The sequence below is a fragment of the Coenobita brevimanus genome, chromosome 110, assembly GCF_032717465.1.
Source record: "Coenobita brevimanus isolate Jiangsu-jjx chromosome 110, ASM3271746v2, whole genome shotgun sequence".
NCBI classification, from domain to species: Eukaryota; Metazoa; Arthropoda; class Malacostraca; order Decapoda; family Coenobitidae; genus Coenobita; species Coenobita brevimanus.
In genome coordinates, this window is record NC_137063.1 from 43,159,480 (window position 1) to 43,180,211 (window position 20,732).

General features: G+C 42.2%; 1 protein-coding gene across 1 annotated transcript in view; it reads left to right on the forward strand.

Moving 5' to 3' along the window:
- Positions 1 to 20,732, forward strand: part of WDR79 (Telomerase Cajal body protein 1 homolog) — an 87,418-nt gene that overhangs the window by 37,535 nt on the left and 29,151 nt on the right. Inside the window, exons 6-7 of the mRNA XM_080286146.1 lie at positions 4,133 to 4,275; positions 20,523 to 20,615. Of these exons, the coding sequence (XP_080142272.1) occupies positions 4,133 to 4,275; positions 20,523 to 20,615 (236 nt within the window). The remainder of the gene's footprint in view (positions 1 to 4,132; positions 4,276 to 20,522; positions 20,616 to 20,732) is intronic.

Sequence of the window (20,732 nt, forward strand, 5' to 3'; positions counted from 1 at the left end):
CCAAACACGCCTGCCAACTTCCCCAACTGCATCCAGCCTATTGTTCTTCTCACAGTAGTAATATCAATCAAAGGCCAGTTGTCACACTCTGGATCCGCTGACTCCAAACCTCCCCTGTTCCAGTTAAACACCTCATTCAGCAACTGATTATAATGCTCTCCAGTCGTCTCAAATATCCCTGCTGTCCACCATTACCTATCTCTCATCATTCGTCACACGCTATCCACTGATGATATCCCAGTTTTCCCTCTTCTTGTGATTTTGTCACCTTAAATACCATATTCTTCTTTTCAGCACTGTTTAGGTTATTCAGTAAAAGTCTGAGACTCAGATTTTAATCTGTGTACTGTATCTTTTTTGTAGCCCTACTCTTGGCAGACAAGTATTCCTCTTTGTTACCTCCCCTTTTCCATTCCCAGAATAATCATCATTGTTATCATCACCATCCTCATCATCATCATCATCATCATCATCATCATCATCCAGATCTCCTTTCCCTCCTTAGGGCAGGGTGAGGAGTAGCAACTTTCAGACAGCCCACGTTTGCCCAATGCAATGTGCTATGCTTCCATTCACTCATCATTCAAACCACTGGAATCCTCCATTCCCAGAAAAGTCCTCTTATCTCCTTAACTGCAGCTTCTGTACCGTCATTCCACCACCATGTTACCCTATGTCTTGGAGGGCCCTTGTCTGTCCACACATTGAATCATTAACTCTCAGAGCTTGTTCTTGAGAGCTCTGTACTGTTCATTAATACTTATTCATCCGCTCACTGTTCAGCCACCATTCTACTCATCTTACTGCATGGCTTTTAATCTTCCATATTTTCCTCGTGGGTGCTTAGGTCCTCTTTTTCATCACCTGCTCATGAAGCTCCACATCACATAACAGTAATTTGTGTTGCTGCACACATACTCTTCAACTTCTAACATCCCTCATCAACCTCCTATCAGGCCTTCTGACCTGCAAAGAGTCAATCTGGCTACTATTTTTTTCTTGGAGAGAACAATCTTCTGGTCTCTTGGCCTTTGGTTCCTTCTTTCTTGCATAAAGAATAAAAAATATTAGCTAACACTCTCTCTTCCTAAAATGTGTGTTGCACACAGTATGTTCATTGCCATCCCAAATTCAAGTGTCCTTTCCCCTTTCACATTCTTTGTACCATATGTGAATCCTCCATGTACCCCATCATATCCAAGAGTTGCTTATCATATCCGTGAGCTGCTTCACCGTCATGACCATTTATTCCCCACCCAAAACTATAATCTCATCATCCCCCATATGACAGACCTCATGTATCAAGTCATCCCAGAATCTATATTTTTCTGCATCATTCAAGTCAGCTTGTGGAGCATATGCTGATGTAACTGAAATCATGAGTTTACCGGACAATATTTTCTCAGTTATAATCCTTTCATTTACTCTCATTACATTCATGACACATTCCACCCATTTTACCTCAACCAGTACACCCACACCACCATATCCATGTACACGTTCCTGTTAAAATAGCATATATTTACAGTCTCTCCTGGCAATCATTGTAGCTGACCCTCCCCTAAACCTGACTTCCTGTATGCAAGCGACATACACCAGCCTCCTAATCAGCAACTCCACTGCTTCCCCCACTCTACCCTTCTAACTATCCACATTCCACGATGCCACTTTGAACCCCTTGAGTAAGTTGATTTCCACAGGCTTGCGACTTTTTGTATCTCATTTTTGTCTTAAGTTGAGTGAATGTTGGAGACAGACAGACCACAGGCACTGCTCACATACAAAGTCCCACGTCCAGGCATGGGACCTGGAACCCATAGCTCACCAGTTGTGGCCAGTGGCATTGGCAGTGGCCTTTAGGCACTCTGCCAAGACAGCTACAGCGACACCCTCTAAGCATGCCTTGACACCATAACTGCCCTGTCATTATACACCCACTGATAGGGCAGCCTTCTGGGGCACTACTCCCAGGTTCAGACCCCTCTCTGTCGGGTGGAAGCAGCAGCCTGGGAACCACAATGCCCTGTACCGTCTGGCACAGATCCAAGCCCCAGTCCCGAGAACCCTGCTGGTGAAGTGTGTGCCACACTTCCCCATAGGTCCACCACTAGGTAGCAGGGGCAAAGTTTTCTGGCCGCAGACCCTTGCTGGTGTCAACCCATGTGACATAGTTGGGGTACATTGTGCAGTATGTAAAGAGCATGTAGAGTAGTCTTTGGGGTAGGTAGAGAAAAGCGTCTGGGAGAATATGATGGCCTATTGTCGTTGTTAGTGTCACACTGAAAAAGGTCAGCAAAGGGGGATGGTTAAGATATCCTGATGGCTAGTGAAACAGGAACTTCCGCACTCTCTATCACCAGCATCCTCATCCTCCTTGGGAGTTTGGCCCTGATCAGCTGGTACTACGACCTATGCCCTGAAGAGGTTAAATGTATTTGTCAGTGACACTATAGTCTTGGGTGTGTGTGCCTCAAAAGAAGTAATATGGAATGCTGTTATATACCATTTGTTGTTGGCAAACTTGTAGTAGGAGTAGTTGTTCCGTAGGCAGTCTTTGCTGAACAGCCCCGAGTCCCTAAGGAAAGCCATGGCCGAGACCGGGCTTTCCCACAGAGCTCTCAAGGAGTGTATGTTTTGTTGTTGGCGCAGGCGATTGTGTTTAGTGCAGTCTTCCATAATGTGCTTAATAGTATGGGGTGCTGTGTTGCATCCTGGACAGGTGTCGGCAACAGAGTCGTCCAGCTTCTTCTTATAACTCAAGAGGGCTGGATGATGCCCATATCTCAGCCTGGCCAGATGGACACTGTCCTCATGAGGGAGGTAGGATTCAGAAAGGTGGATATCAGGAGGCTGTGCATGCAGCTGTGTGTTGTCTTTAAGTGACTGAATGGAGTGGCAAGTGATATGAGTATGGATATGCTTCTGGAAGCTGGTTTGGGGCAGGCGAGGGGGAAGAGATGACAGTATTCGTGTATGATATTGTGTACAGGGTGTTGTTTTGATGTTCCTTGGTGTGTGTGGCTGTGCTGCCATGTAGTGTGGTGGATTGGTGTGGGTTTGTGGAGGCTGCAGTGAAAATTTTGTGTCACTCATGTCTAGATGATCCTTGACTTCGAGGACTTTGGTTTCTTGGTGTAGGTGGTGTGTGGGTGTTGTAGCCATGCAGCCCGTGATTATTTCTAGGGTCTTTTTCTGTATGGTCTGTAGAGTGTTGTAGTGTGTTTTATCAAGGTTAGAAGCCCAACCAGGGCTTGCTACATATTCTTCATATTAGGGCATCATTGCCTGGTGGTTTAGTGGGTACTGAAGGTGCTCCAATCGGATTGAGCCTGTGTAGGTTTATATTTAAGGGGTGGTTGGGATTTATTGCTCACGTAATGCCACTCAGGGATGTGTGAGGCTGATCACTTTCATCTTAAATGTCAGGACCAACTTGCCTAGCCCCGGACTCCTATGCTCCTCATGGGGCAACATAGGATTGGATGATGGATGGATGGATGAATTAATGTTTCATCTATCTTTCAGTCTTAGGAAATTACCTGTGTCTATCAGGATTTGGTAGTGAATAACTTAATAAGTATCTTTGCCCTTGTATATATTTTGTTAGGTAATGAATGACTGTCAGTTGGAAACTTTTTCAGAATGTTTGGATAGGCTGGCAAGGTTTGTGCATAGGATGACCACCTTCATAATGCTTCAGGAATATAGATACTATATCCCCAGAACACTGTATATACCAGTATGACTATTTTTGTAAGATTTTATTGGAGAGCAAAATAATTATGTTCAAATCCATACCTGTATTACGGTTGCCCCTTCTTTACTGGTTTCTGATTTTTGTTTTATCCTTGCTATCTTCTGACTGTTGCCTACAATGTAAGAGAGACTATTCAAACTGGACAGGTAAGGGATAGCTTCCATTAGCCCCTTCATTGCAAGATGTCTCACTGAAGTTTAATAATATCATCAAGTGGCAGCAAGAGAAAAGTAAGAAATAAATTGCTGGGATAAAGCAGTTAAGCTGACATTAGGGATAATCACGTGACTTATTTTTGAGTGGAATGTCCCATCAGCATTAATAACATTGTATTCAGTTGCTAGACTGGCTAATGAAAGAACCATCATTTTGCAGCCTGGATCAGATGGTGGCTGCTAAGAGCACTGCATTTAACTTGGATGGCACCCTCCTGGTATGTGGGTTTAATAAGTGCATGAGAATCTTTCATACCTGTCGCCCTGGTCGCATCTTTGACACTATACGTACTGTCAAAAAAGGTTAGTCCTCTGTACAAAAACATAGATCTCAGTCAATACATTTCCTCTCCACAGACAGTGCTCTCACTAATACAGGTGTCAGATTTCTCACATTTGCAACCATATATTCACTGTTGTAACAAACAGTGTTGTAATGGTGACACTCAATCTGTTTTGTTCTTAAATACAATTCATGCAGTATTATAAAGTATATAGTGTTTCTTTGATACAGAGTTACAGATATTGAGGGTGAGAAGTAACAATGTCCAGACAGCCCAAATTTGCCTAGTCCAATGGGCCACGCCTCCATTCACTCATCATTCAAGCCCCCGGAATCATGGCTCTATTGGATACGCCAAAAACATTCACCAGCTACAGAACATGGTGAATGTTTTTGGCATATCTGATAGAGCCAGGATTCTGGGGGTTTGAATGATGAGTGAATGGAAGCGTGGCCCATTGGATTGGGCAAATTTGGGCTGTCTGGTCTTTGCTACTACTCACCCTGCCCTAGGGTGAGAAGGGAGGTCCAGATGGTGGTGATGATGATGATACTGTAAAATTTAGTACTTAGTGTTGACAATGAAATTCCTTATACTTTAGTTACAGTTTACTCATATGTTGAACACATCAGTCTGAATAATACCCATGTGCTTCAACCCCTGAAACTACGAAGCACATCATTAGCAGCCTTAAGCAGTCATCAGCCTGTGGACCAGACAGCATAAGCAACATACACCTTAAACACCTTGGACCACAAGGCATACAAGCACTTACCAGCATATCAAACTACAGCTACTCACACAACATAATACCCAACATCTGGAAGCACAGCACTACCATCACCATCCCCAAACCCAACATAGACCCCACGTTACCTTTCTCACACCGTCCCATCACACTCCTCTGCACCCACTCCAAAGTCACTAAATGACTGGTATGACAACTAGTTACACCTTACACTCCCCAGCCCCATCACAACATGGTTTTGGGCCACTGCAGTCCCCAAACACTCTTCTTACAGACCTTACACAGAGAGTTTCTGATGGCATGAATTCAGCTAGGTCACCACACGCAACACTCCTAGTCACACTAGACGTTAGCAAAGCTTTTGATGCCATCCCCTGCCACAACTTTCACAAACAAAATATTCAACACAGACATGCACAATAACAAGCTGGCAAACTACTTAGCAGGCAGATGTATACATATGACATATGCTGGTCAGTCGTCAAACATCAGAAACTTCACAAACAACGTCCCCCAAGGATTTGTTTTGTCCCCTACACTCTTTAACCTATACATGTATGACATACCCACACCCTACACACCACAGATACACATAGCCTCCTATGCAGACGACATAACAGTTACACGTACACACCAAAATGCAGACACGGCTGCACACATCCTCCAACCTTACCTCAACACACTACATGAATGGTTCACCATAAACAGGCTCAACATAGCCCCAGCCAAATCTGCAGTGACCCTTCTCACAAGCTGGACAGCAGAACACAGTCACATTCCACACCTCACCATAAACAACACTCCTCAATCACACATACACACACAAAATCCTTGGTGTAACATACAGTACATCAGTGTCATTTAAACAGCACATCACAAACATTAAAGATAAATTAACGGCAAGGCTCAACGCCTTGAGGTCACTTGCCCATACAACATTTGGACACAACTAAGAAACCATCACCAGAGCATACAAACATTATTTACGTTCAGTGATGAATTATGCAAGCCCTGCTTGGGCTTCTAACCTCACCAGAACACGCTACAACACTCTACAGACCATACAGAAGAAGGCCTTAAAAATAATCACAGGCTGCACAGCTACTACACCCACAGACCACCTACACCAAGAAACCAAAGTCCTCAAAGTCAAGGTTCATCTAGACATGAGAGGCACCCAAATTCTCGCTGCAGCCTCCACAAACCCACACCATCCACTACACTACATGGCAGCACATCCACACACACCAAGGAACATCAACACAACCCCCAGCACACGATATCATACACAAATACTGCCCCCCCCCTCCCCACCTGCCTCAGACCAGCTTCCAGAAAGATATCCATACTCAGATCACTCGCCGCTGCATTCAGTCACTTAAAGACAACACACAGCTGCATGCACAGCCTCCTAATATCCACCCTTCTGAATCCTATTTCCTTCGTGAGGACGAGGTCCACCTGGCCAGGCTGAGATGTGGGCATCATCCAACCCTCTTGAGTCATCACAAGAGGCTGGATGACTCCGTCACTGATGCCCGTCCAGGATGCAACACAGCACATTATGGAAGACTGCACTGCACACAATCACCTATGCCAGCAGCACAACATACACTCCTTGAGAGCTGGTGGAAATGCCCAATCTCGGCTGTGGCCTTCCTTAGGGACTCAGGGCTGTTCAGGCAGACTGCCCGGGGAACAACTACTACTACTACTACCCTTGAAACTGGTGCTCTGGTAACTCCAGTTTTTCAGTGTAAAAGCTTTGTCTTCTCACCATATATTTTATCAGTGTAGGGTGTGGCAAACATTTACTTATTAAAATATCATCCTCATCTGGACCTTCTTTCCCACCCTAGGGCAGGGTGAGGAGTGGCAGTGTCCACACAGCCCAAATTTACCCGGTTCAGTGGGCCATGCTTTTATTCACACATCATTCAAGCCCCCAGAATCCTGACTCTATCTCATACGCCAAAAATATTCGCTTCACATTAACGTATCCGATAGAGTCAATCCAGAAGCTGTCAAATTAAAATGGAGTGCCAAATCCCTGATCATGCACTTCTACTCACAACACATATCCAGCCAGCTCGATCTCTTGTCAGTCCCCTAGCCTCACCGACTTCCATACCTCTCTTCCTCACACACTTATCCACTATATCTCTCCACCTTCTCCTTGGCCTTCCTTGCCTCCTGCCTCCATCAGATTCGCTCAGACATATCTTTTTCTTCACTGTTGTTATCCATTCTTTCCACATGACCATACCATGTCAGTACAATCTCTCTGATTGTGGTGTCCACGGACTTCCTCACTCCACATCTTTCACGAATCACATTATTTCGTATCCTATCCATTGTCTGTACTCCACATACATTCCTCAGCAGTCCCATCTTCACTGCTCACACTCTTGACTTTTCATTTTCATGCTACACCATAGTCTCACATCCATATGTTAAGTTTGCACTAACACTCCTTCATGTAATCCTCGCGCATTTGCAACACACAAACCTCTGTTTTTTATCAAGGCCTTCATTGCACTAGCCACCCTCCTTCCTTGCTTCACTCAACTTTCCACTTGTTTTGCACATTTTCCTCTCTTTTCTATCATTATACCCAGGTATTTAAACTCTTTCACCAATTCCAGTCTTTCTCCATTTTCTGTAACATCATACTGGGAGCCACCTTCTCTCAATGACCATCACTTTATACTTTTCTACATTTACTCTCAAGGCATGACGCTCACAGACATCAGCGAAACTCTGCACTAGTCTACCAAGTTTTTGTCTGGTATTTGCAAATAGTACTGCATCATCAGCATACAACAAATTTGAGATATTCCATCCATCACCATTCATTACCAACATCATCCCTCTTTCCATTACTCGTGTTTTTACTTCTTTCATCACCCCATCCATATATATATTGAACAACCATTGGGACATCACACAGCCTGAGCACATGCCTGCACCGATCGTGAATCATTCACATACAGTCGATGCCCATTTACTCTTACTTTTGTCTCACTACCATCATAAAAACCCTTGACGGTACCTAGCAGCTTACCATCAACACTTCACATGCACAAAACCCTCCACAATCCTTCTATGTCTACTTTGTCATTGTCATATGCTTTTTCCAGATCCATGAATGTCATAAACACCTTATAGCCCTTCTTATAAGCCTTCTTCCCCACATGTCTTACTGCAGATATTTGATCCACATGTCCTCTCCCACTCTAAAGCCACCCTGTTCATCACGCACTAGGACTTCTGATATCTTTCTTACTTTTTCTGTAATAATTCTTCCTTTTACCTTCCCTACCACAGTCGATAAACTAATGCCACCATAATTCTTGCACTCACTTCACTCACCTTTATTTTTGTACAGGGGTAGAGTCTCAGCCTTTTTCCGCTCTGCAAGCGCAGTTTCACTCATCCATGCCTTCTTACATATTGCCAAGAAGCACTTCAATCCACTCTCTCCACTACACTTAATCATCTCTGCATACACCTCATCAGCCCCAGCTGGTGTCCCATTTTGCAGCTGCTTCACAGCGTTCATCACCTTTGCGAGTGTCAAGTTTCCTGGCACTGCATTCCTTCTGTGCACATCCCCAAAACCAGTCATGTTTTCAGCGGCTCTGCTCTCTCTATTCCCATTCATCAGGCTTTCAAACTATTCTCTACATCTGGTCCTTACTTCATCCCCATGGGTTAATAATCTACCACTTACATCCTTCACACCATCACATTTCTTTCCACTTTCACTTCTACATTTCCACACTCTTTCCACAATAACTTCCTGTTTTCAGAGTAATTTAGATTTTTTTTTCTTCTTAGATCATCATTTACCTCCATTGTTTTCCTCTTCACTAATCTCTTTACGTGCTTCTTGCTCTCAGTACATTCAGTTCTTAAGTGAACCCCTGTCCTGTAACCACTCTGGCCATGTCTTCCTCTTTTCCTCCACTGCTCTCTTAACCTCTTCATCCCACCATGCCATACCTTTCGTCTTTGTTGTTACTCTTGCCACACCACACACGCTTTAGCATTCCTAACTAAGCAGTCCCTATCTGTATTCCACTGGCTGTCCAGATCCATTTCATTCCAATTCACTGCTTCTATCTCCTCCCGTACTTGGGTCCTGTATTCATCTGCCATTTCTTTGATCCTCAGGTTTTTTACTTCAGTCTTTCTCCCTGACTGCTTCGCTCTCTCATGGTCCACCTCACTCCCTCTTGCATACCACTATCATATGATCTGACAGACCTCCACATCATCCTCTCACATCCCTCATATCAGCAACCATTACCCAGCATTGACCTGTCTACGAGCATGTAATCAGTCAGGCTCCTTTCAACATGATCCCCGATCCCTCTGTACCATGTATATTTATGTGCATCTTTGTGATTGAAATACAAGTTACAAATGCACAACCTTCTTTCCTGACACATATCCCTCAGTCGCGTTATTATTATTATTATTATTATTTTTTTTTATGGGTGCATTTCTGATGCCTTTTGGCATCTCAACTATGCTATTTCCATCACCACCCGCATGTCCCGCCACCACCCTTGCATCCTCAGTATCTCCCTATTACTAGTATGGAGGGCAAAGGTCAGATGCGCAGCTTCATTCCTTCACCATGGCTGAACTATGGTAATTAATAAACTCATTTATGTTTTTCCTATATTTTTCCATGCACTTTTTCACTTCATATAAGCAAAAATTACTTTTGATCCCCCCCCCCCCCGTCACTTGGGGGGTGCACCGGGAAACGTATTGCGGCAGTTTTTGGGTTAATATTTTGCCAGTTAGCCAAGTGGCAATTACCGAATTCAAATCTGCTCAGTTTTTTCTTTGCAACACATTTTAGAGAAAACCACATAAGCTTTAAAGCTGTAACTTTCCAGATATGTAGCTGTGATCCCTCTTATGGTATGAAAGGAATATGGTTACAGTTAAGCACACAGTTAGCCAGTTATTGAGACAAATGTAAAATTTACAGATGCATTCATCGACACCTTTGTCTTCAGATCTTGTTGGTGTTACATAGGACCTTAGGGTCTTCAGATCTTGTTTATACTACACATGCCTTATATTTTGTATGGCGAAGCTTCTTTATTGTGGCTACACAGTAAGAGTAGGTGACTAGTTTTTTTTTTTATCTTTGCAATTTTTTTTCTTTGATCCTAATGATATCACATATGAAGATACCCTAGCATAACCCAATTCCTTCTGCCAAATATAAATGGCCTTGACTTAATTTTGAAGGTGATATACTCATTTTTATTCTAAAAATTGCATATTTGAAAATGAAATATATCAGAAACTAATTGAGATACAGCTATTTGGTTGAAAATCCTGTGATAAAAATGTTTGCTGAATAATTTTGGCATAATATTTTGCCACTTAGCTTAGTGGAAATTACTGAATTCAAATCTGCTGTTTTTTTATTTACAACACATTTTAGAGAAAGCCACAAAAGCTTTAAAGCTGTAACTTTCCAGATACAGGCATACCTTGGTTTAACCCATACAATCCTGCCGTCAGCATGGTGCCAGTGGTACAAAACGTCTCGAGTAATTCCAGCGACGTGATGGTGCGGACAGGATAATTTGAGTGCTGTAGCACGTCTCTGACTGCTTCAATCTAGCTAATTTTTTGCTAAGGAGTAGCGTAATGTATTGGCAACATTGTGCACAAGCACTTGTAGCACTGAGTTTGGTTCTGCATGGCTGGGTAACACCAGTGTGCCACTGTCCGTCACGGCGTTAGAATGTCGCGGAAGTCACGCCATTTTTCCGCCTCATTGGGCCGGAGGAGGTGGTTGACACTGTCATGTGGACCCTCTGTCCCTTCATTTAGTGATTCTAAGGAAGACCTGGACGACTCTTCTCGGGAGGAATATGAGCCAGTGGAGAAGGATATTGAGAACGGGGATTCCCCCATTCTCCTCCCCCGTTCTCTCTCATCCTGCCCAGCTGGATGGGAAAACGTAGCTCATGGCTTGGGAAACTGGGCTAGAAACACGATGGATGGCTATCCTGCACTTATTTCTCCTATAAGGAGTACTTTTTTTTTTTTGCATTTCCTTGATTTAAATGTCCTTTTGGATTGTTTTATGCAATAAAAATATTTTCCGTTTTTGGTCTGGGATTGGGTGGGTATAAAATTGCAAAAATGCCTGGGATGGTATGGGTTAACGATGTAGTTGGTTAGGTAAAACCTCATCGTTAGGCAGGGTATCGTATATCTGGATACTTTTAACATGTAAAGTAATGAGGAGCATTTACCAGCCTTGGGTTTCCCCCCAAACAAAGCCCAAACCCTACCCAAATGAGCCCCAAAACAAGTTTAAAGTCAGTCTAAATTGCCTAACAGCTGTCAAGGAAGCTAACCTGAGCCTAACACCTGTAAAAAACTCATTAAAACCAACAGATTAAATCTGAAAATCATCAAATATAAGTCTGGAAAAATTCATGCTTAGTAAACTGTACCCCAAAATGACAGTGCTCGCCCCACCTATGGCTAAAACACATTAAAATAAGTCTAAAAATAGTTTATAAATCAATTTAAACACAATTTTAGAGTAAAATATCATCAAAATTAGTAAAATAATCAAAACTCATCGTGAAACCAGGGTTTGGCCATCGTTAGGCTGGGTATGGTGGTATTCCTACCCCCATTGTTAAGCTGGGGTATCGTATATCGAGGTATTATTGTACAGTATATATCTGGTCTCTCTTATGATCTGAAAGGAATATGGTTACATTAAACATACAGTTAGCCAGTTATTGAGACAAACGTAAAATTTACATTTGTGTTCTTCGACACCTTGTCTTCAGGTCATGTTCATGTTACATATACCTTATATACCATATGGCAGAGCTTCCTTATTGTGGCTACACAATAAGAATAGGTAACTAGTTATTATTATTATTCTTCGTTTTGTTTTTGAAAGCTCCAACGTGCCTGCATGCATCGGCTTTGGTCACCTAGTGGCTTCTTTCCATGCTGTTTGATCTTTGGCAGCTTCCCTATTTAGTCCCTTATTCCTGAGGTCACACTCAGTGACCCCGTCCCACATCTTTTTCGGTCTACTTCTTGCAACCCAACCTCCAACATTAACACTTCTCACTTTCTGCACCTAATTATCATCCCCTATCCTCCCCACATGCGCAGACCATCTCGATCAACCCCTCCTCATGACAGCACCAATACACTCCAGTCTCATCCTATGTCTCAACTCTTCCATCATAAACCTAGCCTTCCCAGGCCTCATTCTCAGGGACACACTGCACATCCACCTAATCATTGCCATTTCTGTATGTTTAAGGCAGTGAATATCCTCTTCCTTTACTGCTCAGGTCTCACTACCATACAGTATTACACTTATAACACATGCTGCATTCAAATATCCCATAGCACAGAGGGAGAGCCCTCTCAATGTCAGGAGAGGCAACAGCTCCCTGAACTTCTTCCAACCATTCTTCATTCTAGCCATAGAGCTAGCTCCAACCCCACCTTCAGTACATAACATGTCTCCCAAATAACAAAACTCATCCACACACTCAAGATACTCACCAGGTAGTTCAATCTTTTCTTGCATGGCAGTCTCCACATGCTCTCCCGGACACACTGAAAACATAAAAGTGATATCTTGCAGTCTACCTTTAATACCACTACATCTCTTATACACCCACTTATCACAAACACCGCACAAGATGGAATTACTTCCCATACCCTTTTGGCAGATTGCACATGGTCACTCTCCGTCTTCTTTGACGGTACTGCCACCAGCCCTAGACACTATCACTTTTGTTTTATCTGGATTTATTCTTAAGCCCCTGTGCCTCATACCGTTTCTCCATTTCCTAAATCTTTCTTCTGCCTCCTTTTCATTCTCTGCAATCAACACCAAATTATCAGCATACAACATCTCCCACAGGAGTCCATTTCTGAAGTCACGTGAGAGAGCTTCAGGTAATCTATCCATCCATCCATCCATCATCCAGTCCTATGTCGTCCCATGAGGAGTGTACGAACCCATGGCTAGGCTGGTCCTGACATTTAAGATGAGAGTGGCCAGCCTCATTCATCCCTGAGTGGCATTACGTGAGCAATAAACCCCAACCACCCCTTGGATATAAATCTACACAAGTTCAGTTCAATTGGAGCGCCTTAATTGCCCAATAAACCACCAGGCACCATAATTTGGTTATATGGTTACCACCCAGCATAGTAAATGGTTTCCTGGTGTACAGGAAACCATTTGGCTTGTCATTCAGTGTGGAGTCACCCATAGACAGAAAGAAGAGGAAAGAAGGAAGGAAAGAAAGACAGAAGAGGGGGTGTAAAGTCACCTGTAGGCAGAAAAAGGAGGAAAGAATGTAGGAAAGAAAGACAGAAACGAAAGGAAAGAAGAAAGTGCAGACACCCAAAGCAGCACTACATTGAGTGAGTAGATGGTGAGTGCCCCCACCTACCACTACTTCAAGTAATAATAATAATAATAATTTGTGGTAGATGGGGGCTCTCACCATCCACTCACTCAGTGTAGTGGCATCTGTCCTTTCCTTCTTCCATCCTTCCTCTTCTGTCTTTCTTTCCTTCATTCTTTCCTCTTTCTTCTGCCTACGGATGACTTTACATTCCTTTTTCTGTTTTTCTTTCCTTTATTCTTTCCTCTTCCTTCTGCCTATGGGTGACTCTAACTGACAGGCCAAATGATTTCCTGTATACTAGGGAAACCATTTACTACGCTGGGTGGTAACCATATAACCAAATTATGGCTCCTGGTGGTTTAGTGGGTAATTAAGGTGCTCCAATTGGATTGAGCCTGTGCAGTTATATATCCAAGGGGTGGTTGGGGTTTATTGCTTACGTAATGCCACTCAGGGATGAGTGAGGTTGGTCACTCTCATCTTAAACATCAGGACCAACTTGCCTAGCCCCAGGTTCCTACACACCTCTGTGGGGCGACATAGGATTGGATAATGGATGGATGTACGAATAATAATAATAATTTGGTCTTTTGTTTCTCAAAAGCACCAGTTCTTCCTTTGGGAATTCACCAGCGCTCGACACGCACATACATTATTTTTACAATTACAAGAATTGTGACATCTCTCATGTACTGTACAATACAAACTTCATCAGTAAAAAAGTGTGAAAATGGTAATAATTAAACCCTATAATAAACAACAGGGGGCCCAAGGCTGACACCTGATGCACACCAACATTCACGGAAGACTCTTCACTTAAAACTCCATTTACCCCTACCTGGGTACAAGCACCCACATACATGGTCGTAACCACCCAAACCAGCCACTCCCTGATCCCAAGCTTTTTCATTGCCCACTTCACTATCTCTATAGGGACTTTGCCAAAGGCATTCTCCAGTTCAACAAAAACAAAGTACAGTTCCCTTTTCTTTCCTACAGCTACCACAAATTGATGTAAGACCTGCCCCCACAAGGTATTAAAAAACACAGAAATCATAGTATATCACAATGTTTGTTCATGAAATGCCATTCATTAATATGAAATCATGTTTCCTTTGTGTTTCAGGACCAGTTGGTTGTGTTTGGCATGGAATCAGTTAGATCTCTAAAGTAATCTAAGGACATTTCTTTGCACCAAACATTTGTCAGTTCAGTCTTGAGGTTGTCCAGATTGGGTGTCTTCTTCTCTGCCATGATTTTCTTCATCTTTGCCCGGAAGTTTTCTTTAGGATTTAGATCCGGACTGTTGCCAGGCCAGTTGAGGACCTCGGTCCGATTATCCTGAAGCCACTTTGTCACCTTTCTTGACTTGTGACTTGGAGCTGAATCGTGCATGAAAAAGTTGCACCCATGAATAGCAAAAAAGTTTAACAAATGATCTTTCCGAACTTGAATGTACTGGCCACCATTCATCATCAAGTTCTTAGGAAGAAAGTAGAGGCCTCCCCTTCCCATTTCACCTGAGAAACACCTCCATACCATTACTGATTGTGGGTGCTTAACAGTCGGCACTGTGTAAGCAGGGTCATACTACGGGAGACAGGGCAACGAACCTTGGCAGAATGCCCCTGGAACACTTGAAATGTGCTTTAATTGGAAAACACCTTTTCTCCACTCATCCGATGTCCAGTGTGCATACTTCTTGGCAAACTGAATGCGCTGCTTCTTCATGGAGTCAGTGAGAAGTGGTTTCTTGGCTGGGGTGCAGCTTGGCAAACCCAGCTCCTTCTGCAAGTGGTGTTGGATAGTTTGAATTGAGACATCTTGTAACAGCTGGGGATGCATTCTCTTCAATACTGCTGCTGTCAGTGGAGGATTCTTGATTACTTACCTCTTCAGAAGCGTATCTGTACCTCTGGAAGTCATCCTCTTCTTTCCACCGCCATGCTTGTTCTCTGGTATGACATCAGGTGGCAGGCCACACGCTGCAGCAAGAATCTTCATGACGGTCGACTTTGCGCGTCCAGAATGTTTGCAAATCGTGTTGATAGGGACATTATCCTGCCTCTGTGTGGTGATATGGACCCTCTCATTCCTTGAGTAGTACGCTCCAGGTATGACAACTCGACTCTAGGAAACTAACAGGGCAAACAGTAATGGATGCAGAAAAAGAGGGAGGTGCAAGCTTGGAGTGACGGGAACATATACTCTCACTCTCACTTGTGGGCAAGCACTGATGTGCTGAGTGTTCCACCACCTCCTGCCAACACCAGAGGAGTTGTCAGTTATTTCTTGCCAAAAAAAATCCCTTGATAAAGGTGGAAACACAAAGGAAAGACAGACAACTCTCCCATAGCAATTCTGTGTGTAGGTTCTAAGTCAGTTTGTGGTGGGTGTATATATTTTTCCTAAAGCTGTTGAACAGTGAATATGGCATCAATGGTCCCTTTTCCTGGCATAAACACAAACTGCATCTCATCAATATTTACTCTTTCTCTAATCATACCTTTCTCGCCTGGCAGTCTCCACATGCTCTCCCTGACACACTACACGCATGAAATCAGCATTATCTCGCAGTCTACCTCTAATACCACTACATCTCTTATGCACCCAGTTATCACAAACACTGCACAAGATGGAATTACTTCCAACATCCTTATGGCAAATCACACATGGCCACTCCCCTTCTTCTTTGACAGTACTGCCACCATCACTTTTGTTGTATCTGCATTTACTCCTAAGCCCATGTGCCCTATACAGTTCCTCCACTTCCTAAATCTTTCCTCCGTCTCCCTTTCACTCCCTGCAATAAACACCAAATCATCAGCATACCACATCTCCCACGGAAGTCCCTTTCTGAAGTCACGTGGGAGGGCTCCAAGTAATATAATAAATAATAATAATAATAATAATACTCTGGTCTTTTGTTTCTCAGAAGCGCCAGTTCTTCCATTGGGAATTCACTAACGCTCGACTCACATATACATTATTTTTATGAGTGGTAGGTAGGGGTGCTCATCATTCACTCAGTGTAGTGTTGCTTTCGTGAACTGCCTTTTCCTCTCTTCCTTCCCTCTTTCCCTCCTTCCTCTTCTGTCTTTCTCTCCATTATTCTTTCCTCTTCCTTCTGCCTGTGGATGACTTTACACTCCCTCTTCTGTCTTTTCTTCATTCTTTCCTCTTCCTTTTGCCTTTGGGTGACTCTACACTGAGTGACAAGCCAAATGGTTTCCAGTACACCAGGAAACCATTTACCACTCTGGGTGGTAACCACATAACCAAATTATGGCGCCTGGTGGTTTAGTGGGTAAATAAGGCGCTCCAATGGGATTGAGCTGGTGCAGGTTTCTATCCAAGGGGTGGTTGGGGTTTATTGCTCAAATAATGCCACTCAGGGATGTGTAAGGCTGGTCACTCTCATATTAAATGTCAGGACCAACTTGCGTAGCCCCAGGCTCCTACATAGGGTTGCATGATGGATGGATGGATGGTGGGGACATCTCTCATATTCAATACAAACTTCATCCGTAAAAAATGTGACAATGGCAATAATTAAACCCTATAATAAAAAACAGGGGGGCCAAGACAGACCCCTGATGCACACCAACATTCACGGAAAACCCCTCACTCAAAACTCCTTTCACTCCTACCTGGGTGCAAACACCCATGTACAAGGCCATAACCACCATAACCAGCCACTCCTCGATCCCACGCTTTCTCATTGCCCACTTCACCACCTCTCAAGGGTCTCTGTCAAAAGCCTTCTCCAGATCAGCAAAAACAAAGCACAGTTCCCTTTTCTTTACTACATATTTTTCCTGACACTGTCGAACAGTGAATATGGCATCAGTGGCCCCTGTGCATGGCATGAACCTAAACTGCATCTCATCAGTATTCACTCTTTCTCTAATCATACCTTCTAATCTGTTCTGTTATTATTATTATTATTATTATTAAAATCATCATCATCATCTTTATTATCATCATCATCATCATCTGTACTCCCTTTCTCACCCTAGGGCAGGGTGAGGAGTATTAAAGTCCAGACAGCCCAAAGTTGCCCAGTCCAATGGGCCACACTTCCATTCACTCATCATTCAAGCCCCCAGAATCCTGGCTCTATCAGATATGCCAAAACATTTACCACGTTTTGTAGCTTCACATAAACGTATCCAATAGAGTCAATCCGGACGCTGCCACATTAAAAAGGGGTGCCAAATCCCTGATCATGCACTTCTCCTCACAACATTCATCCAGCCAGCTCGATGTCTTGTCAGTTCCCTAGCTCACCAATTTCCAAACCTTTATTTTTATTATTATTATTATTATTATTATTATTATTACAGTATTACTATTATTATTATTATTATTATTATTATTATTATTATTATTATTACAGTATTACTAATATTATTATTATTATTATTATTATTATTATTATCATCATCATCTTTATTATGATGATGATGATTATTATTATTATTGTTATTATTATTACTATTACCATGTATGAACTTAGAGGTTGAACATTAGACAGTAATTGCATGGATAATGGTGTATTGTTGTGAAAAGTACTTGTAGGTGTATAGATAATAGTACAGTGACCTCTCATTTCACATAAGGGTTGTGTTCTTTAAACACTCGTGTAACATAAATTTCATGAAATTTAGAAATGTAATTATCCAATAACAGTTAAAGTTATGTGATGGAATTAATGTTATGTTGTCATAAAACATTGTGACTCTTTACTTTACTTAATGTTTATTTACCACTTTGTACATACAGGCTCCTCATACTTTATGATGGTTAGAGTATTTATTACCTTGAAACAAGAAACAACATTTTTGGCTAACGTGTTAGCATTTATGAGCCAAAATGGATAGCAACATGAAGCACTTGTCACGCTGGCAAGCAGTGTGGTTTTGTACTGCATTGCCTAACAGCAAAGGTAGACGGAAATCATTATGGATCTTGCAGTGAAAGAAATTCTGACAGATTAACTTGTGGTTCTGCAAACTGGTGCTGTGCTGCTAACACTTGAATAGTGAGTTTACTACCGTCAGAAAATAATAGAGACCATGGTGAAGTGTGTTTACAGATGTTTTCCACAGCCATTTATTAGAGAGTTTGAATATTGAGTTTTATGATATGGTACCAAAAAAATTCAGAATCTTTAGCCCTATACATATTTCAGATTTATGCAGTAGGTAATGTGAGATGTGGCAGCACCCCAGAGGGAAAAAATTCACCAAAAATCAGTTAATCAATATTTTGAAAAAATCATGTTATACATGACACATAAAAGGTTTGCACTAATTTAAGACTCCAAAACAAAGACACATTTAGTACAATGGGCCACTGAAATAAATTATGGGAAAATTTGCATTTTTTGGGGGGGAGGAGGAAAGAAATACTACCTCTAAAAAAAAAAAAAAAAAAAAAAAAAAAAAAAAAAATCCCTTCTCCTCCAGTGGCAGTATGATGACTGATGATGACTTGATTGGACTGGCAGGCCTGGAAGTGAAGACACATCTCCAGATGAAACATGTGAAATGTTGTCTTTTTATTTTTTTGGTGGTTAGATATAGGAATAGGAAATCCCATGTAGATATAGGAAGTCCCACATGGTCCTTACGTAAACCTTGTATATGTGAATTTTATGTAGTTTATGTACATATGTATTTATTTAGTTATGTATTTATGTCCATGTTTATTTATTTTATTTACATATGTGGGATGGAGTGGAGAGGTGTATGAGGGAGGGGGGTGTGGGCTGGGAGCAGGGCGGTGAAATGACAGGGGACATGGCAACATGGAGGCTATTTGTTTGTGGCCACCTCTTGCAGGATTAAGGCGTCTGGTAATAGATAGCTGGATAAATTTTATTTACTGATTAACATAATTTTGAAAATATGCACATATGTACAGTACGTATCTTTAAAAAATTATGCACCTGAAGAGGAAATTCATCATTAATTAAAACAAAATGCACACAAAAGTTAATCTGTGGTGCTACACACAGTAGGTGATCTGGGGTGCTACCACATCCCAAGCATATTGCAGGGTTGCACTCAGCCAAAAGAGCACACTTATACTGCCACCCACTGTGACAGCTTAGGGAACTTGGAAGGTACATGGAGGCTCAGCCCCTTGCCTTGATAGGAAGTATATGAACTTATAATTTAAAAACAGGGTGGGGTGCTGCTGCACCCCACTTTACTTGTCCAAGGTTAATAAGCACAGGATTCAGACTTTATTTCAACAATACCATTGATTATTATTTGCTTGTGCTCTAGTAGAATATTTTATTCCATGCGTCCATCCATCATCCAATCCTACGTTGCCCCATGAGGAGCCTTGGAGCCCAGGGCTAAGCAGATTGGTTCTGACATTTAAGATGAGAGTGACCAGCCTCACTTATCCCTGAGTGGCATCACGTGAGCCATAACCCCAACCACCCCTTGGATATAAACTCTCACCGGCTCAGTCCAATTGGAGCACCTTAATTACCCACTAAACCACTAGGCACAGTAATTTGGTTATCACAGTTACAAAATTGATATTAAGCTGATTTGAGTACTAATTGCAGTAGCAAACCACAAGCCAAATTCATTTTCCATTTCTTGTTGCAAGCAAAATCTCTCCGATTTTTGGTCATTTTGGCTAATGGCTTGCAAAAATGGTCATTTTTAGGCCAATGTGGCACCACCTTAAGTCGGTAATCCTCAAGTTTTTGCTATGTTTTGAGAGCTCGTAAATTTAATACCAAATTAAAAAAAGAAAAAAAATCAGTTTAGGTCACTTAACTGTATATTGTTGCAAATTAGTGAGTCATCATTTGTATGGCTGGTAGATAATGGTGTATTGTTAGAGTAAAAGGATATATAGATAATGGTATGATGTTGCAGGTCTGTGAGGCATGATTGCCTGTATGACAAATAGATAATGGTGTAATTTTGCAGGAGATAGATGCATAGATAATTGTATGATATTGCAGATCAGCTTGGCATCATCATCTGTATATCAGATAGATAGATAATGGTGTATTGTTACAATAAATTGATGTTACAGGTGAGACAGGTCAGCAGGGCATCATCTCGTGTATGGCATTCCATCCTCTGATCCCGTCAGTCTTTATGGCTGGCAGTTACCTTGGAAGCATTGGTCAGTATCTCTCCCTTACATGTTATAAAACTGATTTCTGTATCCTCATGTTATAAAAACTGATCTTTGTCTCATGTTGTAAGACTGACCTCTGTCTCTTCTTCACATGTTATAAAA